Raw genomic sequence first — 20,900 nt, 5'->3', positions numbered from 1 at the left:
TAAAAACTCATTGAATAATTATTTGATTTAGGCATACCTATTTTTAAATTGAGGTTTATAGTTTGTGAAATATATGTAAACTGTATTATTATTATTATTTACGGTGGCCCAGAAGGGTCACAACACAACACAATAACTTACCTCACAATATTTTTGTAATGAATAAGCAATCTGATTAAGGTGATCACTATTAAATAATAAGGTGTTTTGTGAAACATTTTCCTCCAATATTGTTGTATTGGTGTAAACATTGTCGAGCATCAGTTAGAAGCAATAGTTTGTATTTAAGTCGGATACTCTTGCAGAAACCAGCATGTTTTATTCAATGTGAACAGTATTTCCACCGCTCATCTGATCATATCAAAGGTAAATTGGGACGTTTCGTTTTATTTTGAAAATCTGTATCGGAAGTCCACATCGCCGGGGATGTGCGGTGGATGCAGACTTTGTGGTCCCGTGACAAATTCATTGGAACTTTCTATGGTAAGGAAAGACCGATGTTTCCTGCTTTTGTCGTGTGTCAGCGACGAGACTACAGCGATCAGGTGGAGAACTTTCCCAACGTTCGGTCTGACGGGGACCGGATGAGGATGGCTGGAATGACGGTTAAATAACCCAAACGAAAACCACCCTCACCGGAGCCGCGAAAATTATTGATGGCTGGCATTGGCAGAATCAAAATACAGTAAGGTACGTGATGTTCACCTTAACGGCTACCTTTGTCAGTGATTGCTGGCGTCCCGCCGGCTAGCTAATTTGTAGCAACAAGAGGTGTATTTCAAAATAGAACCCCAACTGTTGTCAATTATTCTAAGATAACTCGCCGTGATTTATTTACGAAACTTTCTCGACGTTGAGAGAATTTGGCGTTTAAAAAAACTGCATTAAAAGTAAGGGAAGCTAGTTAGCTTATTTAGAAACGCCAATTGTTTACGTTAATGTAGTGTATAGTTTTCACGTGTGTGCTTGTTATGGTAGTGATAGATCTATTTACTACTATTATTTACCGTTTGAGGCCCCTCCTTCCTCTTCAAGATCGTTTTTCCCTACTTTAATTGTGTCACGTGACCCTTTTTTTTCTTTTTAAAATTGTGCCCTTGGCGCTGCCCACACAGTTTGGGTTGGGAATCCCTGTAAATTTAGTAGACTGTTCTAAAAAAGTAAAGGAGAAGGCTGCATGTAAGGACTGTGTTTGGGTCTGTTCTAATGAGTCAGCACCTTGGGTTTCGGTTCATCTGTGAAATAGTGACCTTTGCGGTCTATTTTTTGTTATTTTTTCTGCTTTTTAAAGCACATCTTTACTGATAATAGACGTGTGTTTTTTTTAGGGACTTCCTTGTTTTCTGGTGGGATGTGGAAGTTTTTAGTGACTTAGTCCTCCTAGTTCCACAGGTGGTTTGGTGTCAATAAGCTTTCATAAAATGCCAACAACGTCCTGCTTATTTTAAGCCTGAAGGATTAATTCACACTTGGCAGCGTTTCTTATATTCCATGTGGTCCGTCTCAGTCCAGCTGTGAACCTTCTCAGGATAAATTAAACAATTTTAATACCAACTAAAATGTTTGCTTGGCTAAATACAAACTAATGTCCTATCTAAAACTAAATAGAGAATGATGTTGAGCTGAAAAACTACCACTGAGACACAAAATGAAAGGGAAAAGAAATGCTGCTAAGGAGTGGACATTCCAACATTTTTTCTAAATGAATAATTCCAACCAAAGCTTCTGCAAGAGTCTCACATTGCAATAGTAGTCAAACTTGCTAAAAAAATAAAAATAAAAAGTAAGTTGTCATTTGTGCAGAACCTGATGGACAGTTTTCAATAGGGAAGTCTGTGTGTTTATGTCAGTTTGTTTGGTCTGGATCACTTCAGGTTAGAGAACGGATTTGGTTAAAAGCTGAGGTCAGCTGCTCTCATCCTGGTTGACTGAGTTCGTGCTGATCAGACTTTTAAATTCCCACACCAATGAAAATCGTGTTTTTTAACATGTCCTTGTAACATTTGATGATGGAGGACATATATAAAGAAAATTAAGTTTAAAACAGCATTTCTGAGTATTTCTTTATCCAAATCGTGGTGAAAAAATACAGTTTGAAAAAGCTTGTTTTTGTTGGTAAGGACAAACTACATTCGGTTCCCCATCCTGCTCAATTCCGGTGCAATCCCCTTGCAGACGACCAGATCCACGTCTTTGTTTTCCTCGTCCAAGCAGGCATCTGGCTCAAAACTGTATGGCTGGATAGCTCCAATATTGCTCACTGTTTTCGTTGCACCGGTATTGTGTGGTTGGGGATGTGAAGGGCTGTAAGCTAGCGGGAGAGCATGTACACACATGGATGATGGTAAGGGTCATGGCTGACTTCACGCCATACCAGCCACAATTCAGAGAGGAATTTCTTATGAACTACTGCAGTTCTGCAGAAACTACGTCCATGAAACGACACAGGTTTTTGGGACTAATCATAATTAAAAGACTACTGAGTGCTTTTACAATAGATCAAACATATTATTGGAGCAGGTCTTTAAAGGAATGCATCTTCTCGATTAAAGATCTGTTGCATTTTAATTGTAATGCCACTTTTTAAGAACCCCAGGTGCAATGAATATCTGAAATGTTTGTGCAGGATCTTTTTTTTTTTAGTGTTGTCATTGAAGGTTTAGAAATGGTTATCACCTGACCCTACAGGCTTCATGCCTTCCATTCTTCTTTTTTTTTGTCTGCCTGGCTGATCTTTAGTGTTGGATTTCCTGTGTCATTTTGCTTTGTCTTCACACATGGATATCTTGACATATGTGCTATAAAGCCACTTTAACAGAATACAAAGAAGTCTATGAAGGATATTCACTGACGAGCATTTTTGGATCGTGTGCAATCGCCCGTCTTACTCCTCCCTGTCAGTACAAGTTAAATCCAGTTGAGCTCATCTTGCTGTGAACGCCGAACATGCTAGACGTAAACTGCAGTATGGGGAGAATGTGAATACCGCAAGCCTCCTTTAAATACTCTCCTTTTTCATAGTCATTCTGGCTTCCAGGGTTTGTTTAAGTCATCATAATAAACTCGACAATGTCTTTGTGGGTGCGGTTAACTACAGCGTTCCATCCGTGGGGGAAGTAACGTGCAGAAAATGTAAGTTTCACAACATGGTTGCTGGAAATCTTGCCCTTAAGGGAAAATATTTGAGGAATGTTCAAAAGTGGGTCCTACCCAGTGGCATCCAGGTTCATTTCAGCGTAAAAGCAGGAGCAGATGTGCGACTTCTCTGGGATTGTGTGTACCAGCATATGAAAATAGGAAACCAGGAAATGCTCATTTACAGAGGATCACTTCAATTGTAACAGACATACACATTGACTTGAGCTCTGACATGTCAAGGTAAAAATCTAAAAGTTACATTTTTAGGTGCTTTTTTTTGCTACAGGTGACCTTGTGGCTTGACTTTGTGACTTTGGATGAAAACAAACTAGCAAACTTTAACCCAGACACCGGGGGGTGAAGGGACGCTGACTGCCTACATGCATTTTAAAGAGGGACGCTCTTTTGCAGTTGCCTTATCCCAAACGTGAGCGGAATGACATCTCCCTCCAGGATGCGCTGAAGATCAAAAATCAGGCAGAGAAAGTGGACACAAAGCAGGATGTCCATGTGCTCTGAGCAAACAGCAGGGAGACTGTTGAGATTAAAAAAAATAAATAAATAAAAAAACTACTAAACAAACTGAAGCTGACATCACCAACCTCAAACAATGGACGACTCAGAGCAGCAGACAAAGATCTTTGTTGCAAAGCTGACATTATGCAACCCCCAGTGAGGAGATGCTTTACAGTGTCGGGTTTTGTTACAGTAAAAATAAGAGATTAACATCAGGGGAGGCTGGACACGAGATGTTTAAAATAATAATGAAGCATAGCAGTTTTTAGAGAACAATAACTGGCTCAACGTGAGGAAAATACTAGAAGAAATGCTTTTATGCAATGTCTGAGCAAACATTGACTGAGTGAGGAGGTTTAAGTATTTGTATGCTGGAGAAAGGAGTGAGTATGAGGTGAATCCATGTAGGTGATGATTCTTTTTTAGGAGGTGCAGGAATTTAGAAAGCAGCACTAAGCTAACGTATATGCTTTCTTAATATTAATAGGTTATTTATTGCTTAAGCTGTGAATGTGATGCTAGACTGAGCGAGTAAACTGGTTCCCTGTAGGATAGAGGCCGCCTGATGTCATGTTTCAGCTCGCTGATCCATCAAAATATCTGCTTTTTTTTTCAGAAAAACGACCTCCATGCAAGGCTTCATCCTGAAGGGCCCTTCACATTTGACAACAAAACACTGAAATGTGTGTGTGAAACCTTTCTGCTGAAAGGTCCATCACTGCTATCAGCTCTGTTGTTGCTTGATGGCTCTCACTGAAGGGTCCATTATGTTCCACGCTGTGCCATTATTACCTCGTGTTGAATTAATATTCATAACGCCAAGAGCTGAGTGATGATTTTCACAGAGCACATCAAAATGAACAAAGCTCAAGCATGTTCCAACATGAGCACAGCTTAGACTTAGAGCTTCGACTTAAAATAAAGTTCAAGTCAGAAATGAACTGGGAATTTCCAACAAGCTCACTCCTTATTGGAGAGGGTGTTTTCCATAGAAACTCTGACTCGGACCAATCACTGCTTACTGACGATGTCTGGCTCCAACATGGTGGCATCCATATTGCCAAAAAACAGCAACTGAATTGACTTCAATTAGTTGGAACTGGAAGTAAGCCATTTTCTACGGGTGACATCACACTCACTCGATCCAGTTCTCATATAGTCGATGACCGTAATCCAACCAAGCTTCCTGTCATGTATTTTTGGATGTTCTAAACACACAATCAATGTGTGTATTTAAGTGTGAGTGGGCTTGATTGTCTACAGCCACTTTCCACAAAACCTTTTGTTGATCTTCCAGCCTTTGTTCAGCAAAGAAACTTTAGAATGAACATCTGAGGACACACAATTATGCTCCTTTTCATGCATAAACAAATCCTCATGAACAGGATACAGAGTTACTCTCTTTGTCTTCTTCCACTGTGAGCTCAGAAATAGCTTTCACTGCAACAATCTCATGTTTTGAATATGCAGATGGAAGTCTCATCCTACTGATCTGGAGAAAAAGTCATTCTTTTCCTTTTCTGTTTTCAGCAGCGGCCTATTATGGAACGTGGACAGTTGCGTAATTGAAGCCTTCTCCTGCAGGACTCCGGACGTATGTCTTTGCTCCTTTGAATGCTGTCACATGCCGAGATGGAGGAGCGATCCAGTCTGCCCAGCGTCAGTATACCCTGCCACAATGAGCAGAGGGATAAGAAGAAGAGATACACGGTGCGTTTATGGACTCATCGTTATTTTCCTGTGATGCATACAACCTTAATGCTTTTTAACCTTATCAGTCTTTCAAAGGAGCTCAATGAAAGCTTATCTTTTTTTAGGTTTACAAAGTGCTGGTGTCTGTTGGACAGCATGAATGGTTTGTCTTCAGGCGGTATGCAGAGTTTGATAAGCTCTACAACACAGTGAGTGATTCAATAAACGTAAACACGTAGTAGCATTTCAGTTGCTTACTCATTTTTCTTGATTGAATTCATTTGTAACTCCTTTTTTTAATGTATATGCAACTTTTTATGTGTCTTTCTCATTCTTAACATAGTTAAGGAAACAGTTTCCATCTATGAACTTAAAAATCCCTGCGAAGAGGATATTTGGGGATAATTTTGACCCAGGTCGGAGCGTTTTTTTACATTCTAACCAAAGCAAAGATTTTCTGAAAGGTTTCTATGCTCACTTGTCCATCTTTCCAACAGAGTTCATCCAGCAAAGACGGGCAGGCTTGCATGAGTTCATCAAGCGGCTCGTTTCACATCCTCAGCTCTGCAACCAGTAAGTGTTGTTTTTAATGCATATATATATATATAGAAACGTTTCACATTTTTTTATTTTGCACTCTCACTTCTACATTTAACAGTCCAGACGTGAAATCTTTCCTGCAAATGGATAAACGACAGCATTTAGCAGACGCCTCTGAGGATGAAGATGACAAAGTAAGTCGTCACTGCATCCGTTATTTCCACTGATATATTGTTTATAATGTGTTAAACCGGTCATTTCTACTGTGTTTGTGGATTCAGATGAAGCCTAAAGAACGTCATGATGTATCTTACTGTATTGTGCTGCTTATATTTGCAGAATTTTGCAGCAATAACATTTTATTCGGCTTGTCCACTGCTTTACAGAACAGTTCTACCTCCAGGGACATTAATTTGGGACCCTCTGGAAACCCACAGTGAGTTTATTCATCAAAGTTATCTTTTAAATCAACATTTAAAGTAGTCAACATTTCCCTTTCTGTAATGTTTTTTTTAGAGCGAAGCCAACAGATTTTGACTTCTTAAAAGTTATAGGAAAAGGGAGCTTTGGGAAGGTATGTATAGACTGGATGATGACAGCGTTGGAAAATGGGTTTATTAAACTATAAATGTTGTCATTTACTTATTAACAGTTTGCCTTGGAGATAACTGTCTGAGCTTGCTGTCAACTAAACGTTTTGAAATGTGGAATTTTCCGCTGGAAATGTCACAAGTTTTAGTTCTGCATGTGCCGTCTTCACAGCAGAAGTGAGATTCACATAGGGAATAGCTATGGTTACCCGCGTGTTTGATTGACGTGGCATGTTTTCTCCACAATACAGGTTTTCCTTGCAAAACGAAAGCACGATGGAAAGTTTTATGCAATCAAGGTCTTACAGAAAAAGGTCATTCTCAACCGAAAAGAGGTAACTATCTTTGACACATTTTGACATGCTAATGTGTGCAGAAGTGCTTATTTTTAAACATGATTCCCTTGCTCAGCAAAAGCACATCATGGCAGAGCGTAATGTGCTGGTGAAGAATGTTAAACACCCCTTCCTGGTTGGGCTTCATTATTCGTTTCAGACCACAGACAAGTTATACTTTGTCTTGGATTTCGTCAACGGTGGAGAAGTGAGTGGTTTCATTTTTGTGAATAATGTGATCATGTAGTGATGACTTACAAAATCAAGAGTTGTGAAATACAGTAACACTCAATGTCATTACAGAAGATGGGCTTTGAACTAACGTAAAACCATTAAAGACATACTTTGATCATCTTTTGATCTACATTCAAAGCATTCCCAGTGGTCTTTTAGTTATAATTATGCTGCTTTCAGCCAAAATCCTAGGACATAATTACCACAGAGCACCAGTGGTTCATTAAACATTACCTTTTGAGTTATGAGTGGGACCATTGTCACGAAGTAACCACACTCCCCCTTCCTGCCACCCATAAGCTAGCTCTCGCGCTAGTTTACAGCCCCTCACACCTCCAGCCTAAGATTACAGATGCAGCAGAAATGGTAAGCAATATTGGAGCTATCCAGCTATAGAGTTTTTAGCCAGATTCCAGCTCAGACGAGACAATCTAGTCATCTACGAGCGCATGAAATAGAAAAAAAATACAGAAATGCAATTTTAAGTTTAATTTTCTTAATACATGTCCTCCATTGTGAGAAAAATGCCAAAAGATCACGTTAAAAACACAATTTTCATCAAAGTGGGTCTTTATAAACCAAAGTATTTTCAATTATTGAGATTGGCCGTGAGTTTTATTTCCTTTGAGACTTTGATTGTGAGAATGACCAATGCAATCTACAAAACATGACCACAGAAAGAGAAAAGTGAAACAACCTTCACATTTAATCATTTGAATCCATTTTTTTATTGAAAGGTTTACAGATTAAAGAAAACTTCCTGGAATTGTTTTCTTTTCAGCTTTTTTTCCATCTTCAAAAAGAGCGGACTTTTCCAGAACCCAGAGCAAGATTCTACATTGCTGAAATGGCAAGTGCTCTGGGGTACTTGCATTCTCTCAAAATTGTTTACAGGTAAATTTTACTGGTTAGTTTTTTACCATAATCCATATTGTAAGTTAGGTTATACAAGGAAAGCCTTTAATCAAGAAATGTCTGACCAGAGTCAAAAGTTTAAAATAAAGACTTCTCTTGCAGGGACTTGAAGCCAGAAAATATTCTTCTTGACCATGAGGTGAGTGCTAAACTCCCTCCGACATCAGACACGGATGGTGTGGTGTTAATGTAGCTCTGGATTATGTTTTACTCTCAACTTACCTTCTTTGTAACCCCAGTTTAATTTTCTGTTCTGGCTGTGTAAAATGTGACTTGGTTGAGTCCAGGCAGTTTGTCTTGTGCGCATCACACAAGACTAGTGAACAGAACTCACTCAGCTGCAATGCAGCCAGCATTCCTAGAAACAATTGACACTTGAAGCTGCTTGTGTGGCAAAAGTTGTCTGCAATCATCTGTTTCCTTTCTTAAGGGACACATCGTCTTAACAGACTTTGGATTATGCAAAGAAGGTATTTCTCAAACAGATACCACAACTACATTTTGTGGAACCCCAGAGGTAAGTTTTTTTTTTAAATGCTACATCTCAAGTGGTCATTTTTTTATGATCCAACTCGTAAATACATTTACATTAAAATATCTTTGTGTTGGTGCGCATGTGTTGAACAGTACTTGGCTCCGGAGGTCCTGAAGAAGCACCCTTATGATAATACAGTGGACTGGTGGTGTCTGGGATCAGTGCTGTACGAAATGCTGTTTGGCCTGGTGAGTTTGACCTTCTATCTGCTTTTCCTTAAATATTTAAAGAAGAAAATCTGGCTGCAGTAAATATTTCATCAGTCACACTAAGGTGCTTCTATTTTTCCTCTGTCCCAGCCTCCATTCTATAGCAGAGACACGCATGAGATGTATGACAACATCCTCCATAAACCGCTGGCGATGCGTCCTGGTGCATCCAGCACAGCCTGGTCTCTACTTCAGGGTCTGTTGGAGAAAGACGGCACACAAAGGCTGGGCTCCAATGGTGACTTTGTATGTCTGCTTTTTAATTTGTTTAATTTATTAATTTATGTAATGCATTTTCACTTTCTACAATTGGAGACTTGTTGATGTGCGGCTCCCTCTGGTGGCTGTTGTGCGTATATTGTGTTATTTCTTCCATAAAATCAGACATCAGCTGCTTTTATAAAATGTTCCTAGTTTCTTTCAGTAAAAATGTATGTTCTGATTTATTTATTTTTTATGTTTTCAGAATGAGATCAAAGTACACAACTTCTTTTCTTCCATTAACTGGGATGATCTTGTACAGAAAAAAATTCCTCCTCCATTCATACCCAACGTGGTAAATATTTCTTTTTTTTTGTCGTTGATGAAACTACATTAGACTTTTTCACCCAAACTTACAAGAATGAATATGCTGTGCCTTATCTAATTACCTATTTTTTATATAAATGTCTTTGTAGTTATTCAGTACTTTGAATGTATACTGAACAAATGTCCAAAATACAATATATATAATTAAAATAAAAAACTATTATAACCAAGATCTTTAAAGCAAAGACAGTCTGAACTATTATCATCTCTTTATAAACAAGAAAAAATAGTGTGCTGTATTTAAATGAGCAAAATATATAGTTGCATGGAATTTTAAAACAATTTTCGGAGACATGATTCTGTCCTTTAACGGGACGTTAAAGTGCATATACCATGCAAAATCAATTTTTGAGCGTTCAAAACATGAAAAAAAACATGTTTCAAAACATGCAACATTGCGAATTAAATGGGCAGCACCCACAGGGAGAGAAAGGTGGTTTCTCAGAGACTGAGTCGTCTTACTTACTGTTTGGAAAAAAGCTTAGGAAAATAACCAATTTTTAATTTTTTACAAATACTTTTGTCTGCCAAAAAATGTATTATCATATAAGTGGATATTGTTTCCTATAAAAGGCTGAAGAATAGAATTGTATAGGCCATTTAAACTCCTGTTTTCCTGAAGAACTGAACCCTGTGATAAGAAGGACCCTGCTAGTCTTCACAGCCTTATACAGTCATTACTGGTAATTTGATCAGTGTTTTTTTATGTCCTACTTTGTTTTTGCAGACCTCTTGCTGCGATATCTCAAACTTTGATCCAGAATTCACTGAGGAGAATGTTCCCAATTCCATCTGCTGGACTCAAAGCCATTCCGTTGTCAATGCCAGTGTTATGGAGGCTGATGACGCCTTCTTGGGATTCTCCTATGCTCCACCTTCTGATGACTCCTTCCTATAATACATTCCCAAAATTGAATGGCCTCAACTGATGCATAATTGGATGTTTTTTTTTTTGTTTTTTTTTACTAAAAGGAGAAAGTTTGTATGAAGTAAAATTTGTTCTGTAGAACCAAAGTAAACAGCCGAGAACAAAATGCACTTAAAACAAAGCTTGATTAAAAGAAAGTCTATATTTTACATATTTGTATTTATATGAAAATGATATAAAACAGATTATATTTTTAGCATTAGCGACAGCTGCATTCTAGCAATGTTAAGCCGGGCCCTTTTAAAATGAGCCTTAAAAATGCCTTAAATTTGCCCTTAAAATAAAGCCTGCAAAATTCAAACAGTTCACTGAACTTAAAATATTGCCATTTTATTAATAAAAAAAAGTAATTTGTAAAGGTATGTACTGTAAAAAAAATAACAATAGCAACAATATGTGTGCCATTTATATAAAAAGTTTGACTGTATTAAAAAACCACTGTAGTTACAGCTGAAAACTTTTACTGTCTTTTTGTGTTTTCATTTGCCTTTGAATTTCTCAGATTTCTTTTTCTGTTTGAAGATTGCCCTTTTTTTTTCTTTTACCCATTTATCTGTTAATATAAAAAAATTACATGTTCACAGCATCTGTGTTCTGATAGCAGTTAGGACGAACTGTACTCCTGCTCCATAACACAAAAGAAAATAAACAAATGATCAAAGAAAATAAACCTGATTCTGGTTGGGCTTTTATTTTGACACGCCATATGGGTAGTTGCCTTGACAACGCATCGGAAATTAGCGCGGGAACGTGATTATTCATTGACGCAAAGTCATGGTAAATAAACATGGCGGATGTTTTATCGTTGAAAGAATCAGTTGTGGTCTACTTAGACAGAAGTGGCGGATTTAAGAGACTAGCGGACGACTGCAAACATCTAAATGGTATGTTTTCTGTGGGATTTGAGGTGAGGTAAAGGCATTTTACAACATTTATTAAGCTAGTTTTCCAAATGACCAACTGTTATTCCATTTTTCCAGACCCACAGCGGACCGAAGCAGTCTACAAATTCTCCATCCGCGTCAATCCCTCTGATTTGATGGAAATAGACCCCCTGCTGGGGGATTTAGTTCTGCACAACCCCCTTAAGGCAACTTGTCTTTTTCAAACTGTAAGTGAAATATGTTAATCCGACTGAAATAAAATGAGAAAACATAATTTGAACGTTAAGAATAGCTTATTTTCTGATTTAAGGTTTGCTTTCTGGCCATAAAAACACTTTCACTTACTGAAAAAGTAGACACGGAGAGCCAGGTATGACTACACTGATACTAGAGCGACCCCTGTCGGCAGGTTACACACCCTTAAACAGAGACTGTTGCTTTCACCAAGGGTGATTGTTAAACCCCCACTCCAAAGAAAATCATGTTTAATGTTTTTTTAGCATTTTTTTCTTTTATGATGTAAGAAATTTCTAAAGTAAATTAAGTTATAAAAAGTATTTTTCAGTATGTTTTTAATTCATATTTTTGTGTATCAAGAGCAGACCAAAACAGCATGTTTTAATGCTTTTACAATGAATCAAAAAATGATTGGAGTGGAACTTTAAGTCAAAATAAAACCCATAAAATTGGGGAATTTCAGTATACATTTCAAAAGTGTTTTTGCTGAAAACCTTTTTTCTGCATTAGGTGAATGTCACTCTGAACTTCACACACCTTCCTCCTTTCCCTGAGTACATGTTGGACCTTAGTAGATTTCCTCGAGTGTACGGCCCCATGAGGCCTGTTTGCATGGAAGGCTTTGTAATTGCCATGACGAGGGTCACAAAGTACACACAGGGGGCAAGGTTCCTCTGTGTTAATGATGACTGCCCTTGCTCCACAGGTAAAGTTCACCTGAAAAATGGATTTTCCACAATTAAGAGGGATTTATAAACACACTAGACTAGTTTTATTTTGAAAAACATGTTTTTATGGCTTAAGGGTTCCACCACATTCGAGTACACACACCAGGAGCAACCGAGTCTGCCACTGTGAGAAATGATTTTACATGCGTGATCTGCAGCTCCCAGCTGAAAGAAGATGTGAAGTTCAGAGTTTTGGGAGGTGAGGGTGTCCAGATATATTTATGAATCCTTTTTATTTTTTTTTTGTGTGAGTACACATGTGTTCTTTTTGGGACAGATAAACAGCTGGTGGAGCTGATTCATGCTAAAGCACTGGAGGCTCTAAAAGGGAACCAGCAAAGCCCGCTCAGATACCAATCTGTTACTGTGTTTCTCAGAGGTGAGTTATCAGCTGTGTTTGGAAAACTATCAACCCCCTGATCATTGGTGCAATTAAACAGTCTTATTAATTATTGATGCAACATTTTAAATGAACCTTTATATTATTTAAACTGGAATCTGTACTTAAATGTTACCAAAAGGAAACTAATGTTCTTAAAAGGGAGTAAAGGTCACAAAAATAAATAGCTATACCACAAAAATAGCTAACATTTGGTTTTTATTAAAAAAAAATATTTATTAAAAAAAAAAAACGAAAAAAATCAAATAATCCTCCTCTGAAACTAAAAATAAATGCCTCACCTAAATATTTCAACATTTCATCGATATGAAGGTTTTCATATTGGCCCAGCTTTAGCTAGCTTCAGATAGCACATTAGCTGGCACAAACTGGAGTTAATATGAAAAACAATTTAACAAAAATAAATGCACATTTTGTCTGCTCTTTTGCAGCTGACAAAACTCTGGAAGGCACCAGACCTACTTAGCTCACTTGAAACGGTTCAGTTAAAAGTCTAGGTTCACATTTGCAAACCAACATCTGCAGCTAAATCACCCACAACTGCAAAAGTGTGTTATTTATTTTCAAAATCAGATCATTATGCATTATATCACTCCCACACTTAATTAACATGGGAACTGCTTATATTAGAAGTCTTGTAAATTAAGTTTGCCATTCATTTTCTGTAGATTTTAACAAATGAGGCTCTTTTTTTTGCAAATCTACCTCAGTAGGGGATCGGAATGTGTGCGCTGCCCCGTGGTGGGATATTAAGCATTTCTGTCCCTTTTAATAACATTGTCCCACCAGCACCACTGAGAGTTCGGCAAATCCCAGCACCGGGATTTACATATTCTGTTGACTCAGTCTTGTGGAGGAATTTAATACAGCAGGTTCCTGTTACTAAACATATATGTTAATGAGTGAAAGGAACACTCATTAGTCGCCTGCGAGGTGCACACACAGTGAGATCTTTGTTCAGAGGACTTCGCCGTGTTTCTCTTGGCAGAGGTTGCTAGTATCCCAAATGTTTCTTAAGTAATCACCAAGCGGCAGGAAAGCTCCTCATCGACACAACCAAGCGTCACTGCTTTGTTTTCCTTTCTCACACAGATGAGTTGTGCAACTCCATGAGAATTGGCCGGCTCTACTCAGTGCTAGGCATCCCCGCCCTTGTGCACCAATGGCCCACCATCACCTGGAACATAGAAGCCAATAACATCCAACAGTCTGAGCCAAAGAGTAAGGAAAATCGATCGAGCTTTGAGTTGCAGATGTCAAACTCATTCTCCGCTGTCCCTACAGGCTGCTGCAAACTCCCCACCAAATTCCTGGAGCTGCTGAATGCCACGGCCTCCTCTCCATGGAGGTTTTCTGCCATCGCAGCTCACTGCTTTGGGTTGGAGGTGGCTCCTCCAGGATTGTTCAACACTGTTAAATTAATCTTGCTGCTCAGTTTAGCCCAAACTAAAACAAATGCAAATGACACATTTCAGTACCTGGACCTCCTTGTTGTCACAAATGACCCACTCATACTGGACAGGTAAAAATATAGATGTTCTCTTTTAGTGTTAGCCTTTTAAAGCTCGAAACTTGAATTTTGAGCCAATCTCTTCTAGACTCATGGCGCACAGCTTGAGGTTGGCGTGCCACGGGGTCAGACATCAGGCCTCAGGGGAGATGTTTGCATCTCTGTCTCGGGATGAGCACGGAGCAGGTGCTGCCAACATCCACGCCGGCTCCGCCTTATTGGCCACTGGGGGCATTTGCATGTTGGGAGACATCAGCTGCTACAAGAAGGACAAACTAGATCACATTCAGTCAGGTAATAGACCAAAGAAGTAAAGAGAGATGTCAGCAATAACAGAAAAGATTAAAGGAGGTTTTGTTGTGTTTGCTGCAGTTCTGGAAAGCCACACAGCTTCTGTGTTCATCCCTGGTAAGAAGTTTGGTGAGGATGCTGACCAGCTGCTGTCTTTGCCAGTGCAGTGCAGCTTCTGGGCCTTCACAGACTCCTCTCAGAGGTCTGGGAAACTGGACTCTTCTGCGCTGGGAACCGTAGTCAGTCGACTTCTGACAAATGCATACAATATCTGGAACTCAGATGATTGAACAACCCTTTAGTTTAAGATTCATGTCTAGTTTGTAGGAGGTATCTCATCCAATCTTTTCATCGTGGACAGGAAACGGGTCCTTTGCCACTTCAGTTTTCTGAGGCCTTTGGCCTCGTCGTCGAGTGCAGGGAAAGGGTAGGTCAGCAGGCTCAGCTAGCCCAGACTCTGCACACCCTCCAGCAAGCAGTCCATCCTGGAATCCTGAACTATCCGCTCTGCTGGGAGTTTTCTACCCAAGATTACACAGAGGTTCATCATTTCTTTTTAAGAGTAATTAACATCCTTCCGATCACATTAGGTCATTTATCTGAGCTGCGTATTCTGTTTTACAGTTGGTATCTTATGCTCGGGATTTGCAAGTAGAACTCCTCCCTGCAGCAAAGACGTTGATCCACGGTTACTACATGGCAAGCCGTAGAGCTCGCACACAGAGTCAAGGTGTCAAGATATCTTTGTCTTCCATCAAACTGCTGTGAGTTCTGGAAACCAAAATACCCATTTTCTGTGATAGTCGCTCCAGTCACTGTTCCTGGTATAATGATTTCAGACCACTAGAGGGCACCCTGACACCTGTCCAGTTTAAAATGACCATCTGTTCTCACATGAGCATTTTTCACTGACTTATGACAAGAGTTTACAATATCCTTTCCTGCTGTGACACTTATGGCATTTACTCTAAAAATAAATCTGATTTCAGCAAGATGGCAGAGTAAGACAAGGTATATTAAGCTCTCATTTTAAAACCTGTTATGTGTTTTGATTTATCCACTTACCAGATAAACATTTACACTAAATCTTAATAGGTATGAGCTTTCACTGGTTTCTCTCAAATGACAGGATCTCACTGGCCGAGGCTCACTGCAAGTTAAGCCTCAGGACTAAAGTGCTGGAGGAGGACGCTGTGATTGCTGTCCTGCTTTGTGAAAACGCTGTCACCCTAAAGCATGGTAATTTCTAGGCAGTTACATTTTCTCAAATATTTTGACTATACCCCACAAAGATCGCCCCTTCTGTATCGGAGCCAATAAATTAGAAGCAATGGATACATGCATTTTTCTGCAGGTGCCTCCACACTCTTTCTTCCGCCTGAACCCACGTTTCCCAGTGATGTGGGGGAAGCGGATGGCTTGCACAAAAGAGACATGATGCTGGATGAGCTCCACCAAAGTATACTGCGTTTCACCTACACTTATGCTCCTGGAGCCGACACGTACATCACAGAAGAGTAGGACATTCAAGAAGGCTCAAAAGTTAAGGTAAGCTGCAGAAAGCATGACAAAAGCAATTTCTGCAGAATGTTTTGTAAATGACATGAAAAACTAAATTTTTGGAATAAAGAGTAAATATTTTACATCTGTGTCTAAAATCTCAGAAATCCTTCAGTTAAAAACAAACCACCACAATGTTTGTAGAAAACAAAAATCACAGTCACACAATCTGAGAAAAACAAATCCTTTATTGAAAGAAAAAAAAAGTAACTTTACACCTAGTAATCAAAACATGAAATTTTGCTTAAAAAATTAACAGACCTACAATCTGACATACAGTCCAACACTGCATATTTTCAGTTACCCTTCTGTTTGCCAGTGATTAGGCCATGAGGTCTGTAGTATGTCTCTGTTCTTGCCTCCACCTAAAAAGAAAAGTGTAATAAAAAAGCTTTTTAATTTGTAGTATTTTTTTACCAACAAGGTAAACAAAACAAAAAAAAGTCTGAGGATGCTGGTTGGATGCAATCCTAAGATTTCAGCTGGTCAGTTTTCACAATTTCACCACTTTAACGTCTGACGGGTAAACGGCAAAAAGTGAACTCATCACCATTCCAGCCTTTTAAGACCCCACTCAGACTTCATGCATTATGAAAAAATGATTCTATGGATAATATCAAAGTAGTAAAAAGTATACATTTTATTGTATAGATAAAAAGGGAATAATAAATTCAGAGCCATGTTGGTCACCAATTTCTACTGTATATATTTGCAGAATTTATCAAAAGCAGCATAAAGAAAAGTCACTCACCATAAATCCAGTGAACAAGAGGTTCACTACTTTGAGATCAGATGGAGCTGAAACAAATACAGGAATAATAAATGTTTTATGGATTCCTATTCACAACATGTTTTATTGCATAAAGGCTTTTTAGTTAAGGTTGTGCTGGAAATTCAGTTAGGCACAAATTCACCATCTTAGTGTCTGATGGGTAAACGGCAAAGGTGTGAAATCATCACTATTCCAGCAACAGGACTGTACTGCAGTCATGCAGACCAACAGGACTGTGCTCACCTTCAGGTCCACACAACAGAGCAGATGCAGTTTGTCTTTGTGGAAATGCATCTGAAAGAAATGCACAGCATACTTCAGTATATAATCCATTACTTTAAAAAAAACTACAGTTGATTTTATCACCAAAGTAAAAAAGCATTACAGCACCTAACAAAATGCTTTCAGCAGTGATGTTTTATTGATCACAGAGGTAGAAAAACTCAAATTTAAACGAGTAACCACCAATACATGGAAAACAGATGACTGATCACCTGAAGGTCAAAGGGTGCTGCATCACAGCTTGGGAGCACAGATAACGTTGTATGTCTAAAGACAGGTTCAACAGCAGGTCACAACCTCTGCCATGACCTGCTATGACTTCTGCCATGACCTGAAATCCTCTGTGGGGGCTTTGATAACTTTGCTCTGAAATAATGGGAGGCTAGTGATTCTCTGACCAGAGCTACTCCTCTGCTGACCTCTGGTCGAAATCAGCTAGCCAACCCAAAGCGAAATGACACCAAAGCACCTTTTCCCCTTCTTAGCTGTCAACACGAATGATTTATGACTGTACTTAAGGAAAAGACATGAGTATAATAAGACATTAACTTCGATTGTTTTTGAGTTGCACCAAATACATCAACAAGCAAATGAGAGACGATTTTTTCAGCCAAATAACAATAAGTGAAAAGACTACATTTCGATTGACAACATTATAGTACAAAGATATGCAAATATTTCAACAAGGATTTGGACGATCGCATGGAAGCCCACGTGGTCATGTCTGTCGAAGCAAAATTTCATTCCAAGAATATTTTTAAAGAAAGTGTTCGGTATTACTAATTGGCATCAAACCACGGTCCACGCTCCCCGTCTTACAACCATGAGGGCAGTTCCATTGTTGTAAATTTTTAAAAAAATTGGGAAACCACGCTGTGCTCCACGTGGTCACAATGCTATGACTAGCTTATGCTAGCTAGAAAATCAAAAGCCAAAAGTCGCTAAAACCAACTATTTAAAGTTTGATCCTTCAGCTATATGTTAACTATATGTCTGTAACAACTTACCAAAGAGCAGCAACTGGATCTAAAAAAAAATGCCAAATAGGAGGCAAACGTCTCCTAAGCTGCTGAGTCGCGGCCGTCTTCTTGTGGAAAGAGAGACCACTTCCTGTGTGTCTGCACTCGTGTGTCTACGCTCTCGTTTCTGCGCAGTCGAGCTGCGCATTGCAGCACGTGCACCATGCGCGTGGCTGTGTCTCAGCGGCGTGCAGAGCGCGCATGACTCTTAAATACTGGGAAATGTTCAATTAAAGGCCGTAGAAATACCCGGTTAAAACCAGAACACACGAGTACATATTTAGGCAATTTCATTAAAAATTATTTGAAGAGCAGCGAAATGATATATAAATTCAATGCAACAATTTTCTTGTTTTATTGTTATGTCGACTTTTTTTTATCTTCAACTATCCAATTTTGGAGAAAGTTTAATAAAAACACCGACATAAAAATTATGTTAATGCATCAAATACTTGTAATGAGTGAGTGTGTTTTGTTTGTTTTTCATGAGTAAAAATAATGTTTTTTCTGTAGTTTAATCTTTATTTTTAAAGTGTGAAAAGTCTAGTATTGTTTATCATTTATTTTGCACGATTGTTTTTGCATGTTTTTATTCAGTATAGCTGTATAGTTTTATGAGATTACTTCATTTATTTAGCATATATTTTCCACACTTTAACAGAATTAGATTAGTCAACGGAGTGTATTTCCTTTTTCAAATTTAGAGACAACTTTCACTTTTCAGTATCCACATTTTCCTTATTAATGTACATTTTTTAAATTAATTCTATTCATGTCATGCTGTGTATTTTCAGTCTTTGCTGATATGTACTGCATTTATTCTGTGCTTCATGTGACTTTTTTAATTACAAAATCGAATAGTGACATGATAGTGTAAAATTCATTGATTAAAAATAATAATAACGACAACAATAATAATAATTACTCTGTCGTTCGAGGAAAAATGTTATTTGACATTTTCCTTAAAATTTTTAGAAACTGCTTTCAATGCCATTGAATTTATTCAGAACACGTTAAAACCATGCATGTCAGAAGAGGGAACACGAGCAAGAGTCTCCATTGTCGACCCTCTGACAGACCACTTCACATGACAGATGTTAAGTTATTCACACATGCATTTAGTGCAAATGTCTCCAGTCAAAGTGCACGCTCAAGCATGACGGGCTCACCCCGCAGAATTTCTGCAAATATACTTGGGGCATGTGTGGGACTGCACAATGCAAACAAGATAGATCCAGACAACATCAATAAAGAACAAAAAAAAAGGACATGCATCTACAGTATTTGAACAATAAAATTTAGGAAATATATTAATTTACAACGTTTATGGTGGGGCTTTCTTTAACGAACGTGTTTCTTTTGCAATCGAAATATGAAAAGCATGTTGATGCAGGGCAAGCCTCTCATTGGGAGGTAGAGGATGATGATGAAGGGCCTTGATTCTCTGACTCTGATGAATTGTTCAGGAACTGTCCGCTTGCTCCGACGTACAGTCTGGAGCGCATTGGCCATTTCTGCAAAAGAAAAATAACAAAACAAATTAAAAAAAACGAGATTAACTGTTAAAAAGACAAAATATTAGTTGCTAAAAATAAATGCATCAATTAAACCTCAAATAGTTGTTGGAACATGTTTTATATATTTTGCTTAGAACAACATTTTCACAATAAAAGCAGAAAATAATAGACATTATTATTATTATTATTGTTATTATTATTATTGTTGTTGTTGTTATTATTGCACTGACCTTTACAGGGTGCAGATAGCCTTCGCCTTTGAGTGAATGTAACGCCTCTGTTTGTTTTGTGCTGTCTCCCTCCTCCGCGCCTTCCTCTTGCAGAGTTCGAGTCAAATGGGCAATATAGGTGGTGGCTAGTATCAACACGTCGAGTTTGGACAGCTTGGTATCCGGGGGCACGGAAGGCAACGTCCTTTGGAGTTCCAGGAAGGCGGTCCTCAGGGTTTGCACCCGACTCCTCTCCCGGGCTGCGTTTGCAGCTGCCGGGCGTCCTCTGCCGCCGAGCCCGCCGCTCTGGAGCCCTCTGGCCCGGTGGAGTTCGCGACGGCGACCGTCCGGACTGGGACTGGAGCTGGGACTGGAAGCTGGGCTGTCATCCACCACCGCATTGGAGCAATTTCCGCTGTCCATTCGGAGCGTCTGACCTCCAAGCATGCAGCAGGCGCTTATAGATCTGGAGATTTAGGACAGACCTTAACTTATTGTTCTGAAAACGAATTCGAGTTGTAGAAAAGCATATTTTAAAGTTCTTGCTGTATGTCACTGTTCTATATTTATTAAACATTTAACTTATTTCAATTTACCTCCTAAAACGCGTTTTTGTTTCCATAACTTTTTAGTCAAGTTCAGCAGCTCACTAAGCAGGAAAAAAATCCAACCAACTACTAATCACTCATTTAAAAAAGAAGGGAGGGGGAGCTTAAATAAATGTAACAACCCAAAAACAGATGCTCACATCTGCTTCCTCACAGAGCAACTTTTCAGCAAATTAGTCTCCAATTTGTCAGCTTGATGCTGCATTAAGTTTAATTTGGAGTTTACCTCTAATATTTCTCCAAGGTGCTGTCCTGAAAAGCGTCATGAAGGCGGCACACGTCCGGGGTGCAGAATTGTCTCCTAATGCGCCACGGCCCCCGGTTTACGCGCACCCCACACCTTACCTGTGTGCGTAAAAGACTCAGAAGCTCTTTAATTTATTGGTCTCGCAAAGCGGCGGACAAGTATTTGTTTCAGACGTAATTAATCACCCCGCCACTGCTCAGAGGAGCGCGCAAACCCTCAACTTCTTTTCTGTCGGGGGGCAGTGAAAGCTCGTTTGGAGCGTCAGGGGCAGGACTCTGGCTTTAACCCTGATGGCTGATTCTCTCTCTCTAATTGGCTGCGAACATGTATCCTATTTCTGTGAGAGCCTATAAAAAAAAAACCTTTCACTGCGCAGGTATCCTGTAAGATATCCCGACAAAGACTTTCCCCATCAG

The 20,900-nt window shown here is 39.0% G+C and overlaps 3 protein-coding genes and 1 long non-coding RNA gene across 17 annotated transcripts; 2 read left to right on the top strand and 2 right to left on the bottom strand.

Annotated features, from left to right (window-relative positions):
• The first annotated feature begins 379 nt into the window (after window positions 1–379).
• sgk3 (serum/glucocorticoid regulated kinase family member 3) lies at window positions 380–10,890 on the top strand. Of its 8 annotated transcripts, none has more exons than XM_020712565.2 (18): window positions 415–690; window positions 4,271–4,337; window positions 5,185–5,364; window positions 5,472–5,555; window positions 5,690–5,762; window positions 5,844–5,919; window positions 6,005–6,080; window positions 6,273–6,322; window positions 6,403–6,460; window positions 6,728–6,811; window positions 6,888–7,019; window positions 7,827–7,939; window positions 8,063–8,099; window positions 8,391–8,477; window positions 8,588–8,683; window positions 8,795–8,950; window positions 9,171–9,260; window positions 10,020–10,890. In XM_020712565.2, exons 3-18 carry the CDS (start codon window positions 5,269–5,271, stop codon window positions 10,188–10,190), a joined length of 1,479 nt encoding a protein of 492 aa, XP_020568224.1. In that variant the 5' UTR covers window positions 415–690; window positions 4,271–4,337; window positions 5,185–5,268; the 3' UTR covers window positions 10,191–10,890. The 8 variants fall into 8 exon arrangements, with proteins under 8 accessions (XP_004081084.1, XP_020568222.1, XP_078794637.1 ...); XM_078938510.1 differs by having other exon boundaries at window positions 482–690; window positions 5,188–5,364; XM_004081036.4 differs by lacking the exon at window positions 4,271–4,337 and having other exon boundaries at window positions 380–690.
• A 43-nt stretch (window positions 10,891–10,933) lies between these two features.
• On the top strand, window positions 10,934–20,234 carry mcmdc2 (minichromosome maintenance domain containing 2). Of its 7 annotated transcripts, none has more exons than XM_020712560.2 (15): window positions 10,936–11,104; window positions 11,201–11,331; window positions 11,415–11,474; window positions 11,852–12,047; window positions 12,146–12,268; window positions 12,347–12,448; window positions 13,562–13,690; window positions 13,754–13,991; window positions 14,068–14,273; window positions 14,352–14,506; window positions 14,632–14,811; window positions 14,895–15,034; window positions 15,400–15,509; window positions 15,625–15,818; window positions 19,744–20,234. In XM_020712560.2, the coding sequence occupies exons 1-14, from the start codon at window positions 11,008–11,010 to the stop codon at window positions 15,789–15,791; spliced, it is 2,034 nt and encodes a 677-aa protein (XP_020568219.1). In that variant the 5' UTR covers window positions 10,936–11,007; the 3' UTR covers window positions 15,792–15,818; window positions 19,744–20,234. The 7 variants fall into 7 exon arrangements, 6 of the variants coding, with proteins under 6 accessions (XP_020568219.1, XP_020568218.1, XP_078794633.1 ...); XM_020712559.2 differs by having other exon boundaries at window positions 14,352–14,509; XM_078938508.1 differs by having other exon boundaries at window positions 10,960–11,127.
• LOC110017262 (uncharacterized) lies at window positions 16,001–18,086 on the bottom strand. The gene is made up of 4 exons (XR_002292611.3): window positions 17,892–18,086; window positions 16,846–16,896; window positions 16,582–16,628; window positions 16,001–16,195 (listed from the first exon to the last, which is right to left on the bottom strand). It is a non-coding gene; the product is annotated as an uncharacterized LOC110017262 (long non-coding RNA).
• On the bottom strand, window positions 18,886–20,076 carry tcf24 (transcription factor 24). The gene is made up of 2 exons (XM_020712568.2): window positions 19,651–20,076; window positions 18,886–19,417 (listed from the first exon to the last, which is right to left on the bottom strand). Exons 1-2 carry the CDS (start codon window positions 20,074–20,076, stop codon window positions 19,307–19,309), a joined length of 537 nt encoding a protein of 178 aa, XP_020568227.1. The 3' UTR covers window positions 18,886–19,306.
• Window positions 20,235–20,900: the final 666 nt, after the last annotated feature.

The sequence above is a fragment of the Oryzias latipes genome, chromosome 20 (genome assembly GCF_053564925.1).
Source record: "Oryzias latipes strain Hd-rR chromosome 20, Olatipes_Hd-rR_3.1".
Classification (NCBI taxonomy): domain Eukaryota; kingdom Metazoa; phylum Chordata; class Actinopteri; order Beloniformes; family Adrianichthyidae; genus Oryzias; species Oryzias latipes.
Note: the sequence above shows the minus strand (reverse complement) of the source record. Positions and strands in the feature narration are given on the sequence as shown.

Bases quoted from the DNA above. Each gene is read 5' to 3' on its own strand.
- sgk3 (XM_004081036.4), top strand. From the start codon at position 5,269: ATGCTGTCACATGCCGAGATGGAGGAGCGATCCAGTCTGCCCAGCGTC. The intron at 6,081-6,272 runs GTAAGTCGTCAC...ACTGCTTTACAG, and splicing joins CTGAGGATGAAGATGACAAA to AACAGTTCTACCTCCAGGGA. The intron at 6,323-6,402 runs GTGAGTTTATTC...TGTTTTTTTTAG, and splicing joins GGACCCTCTGGAAACCCACA to AGCGAAGCCAACAGATTTTG.
- mcmdc2 (XM_020712559.2), top strand. From the start codon at position 11,008: ATGGCGGATGTTTTATCGTTGAAAGAATCAGTTGTGGTCTACTTAGAC. The intron at 11,475-11,851 runs GTATGACTACAC...TTTCTGCATTAG, and splicing joins AAGTAGACACGGAGAGCCAG to GTGAATGTCACTCTGAACTT. The intron at 12,048-12,145 runs GTAAAGTTCACC...TTATGGCTTAAG, and splicing joins TGACTGCCCTTGCTCCACAG to GGTTCCACCACATTCGAGTA.
- tcf24 (XM_020712568.2), bottom strand. From the start codon at position 20,076: ATGCTTGGAGGTCAGACGCTCCGAATGGACAGCGGAAATTGCTCCAAT. The intron at 19,418-19,650 runs GTCAGTGCAATA...TTTCTTTTGCAG, and splicing joins GCTATCTGCACCCTGTAAAG to AAATGGCCAATGCGCTCCAG.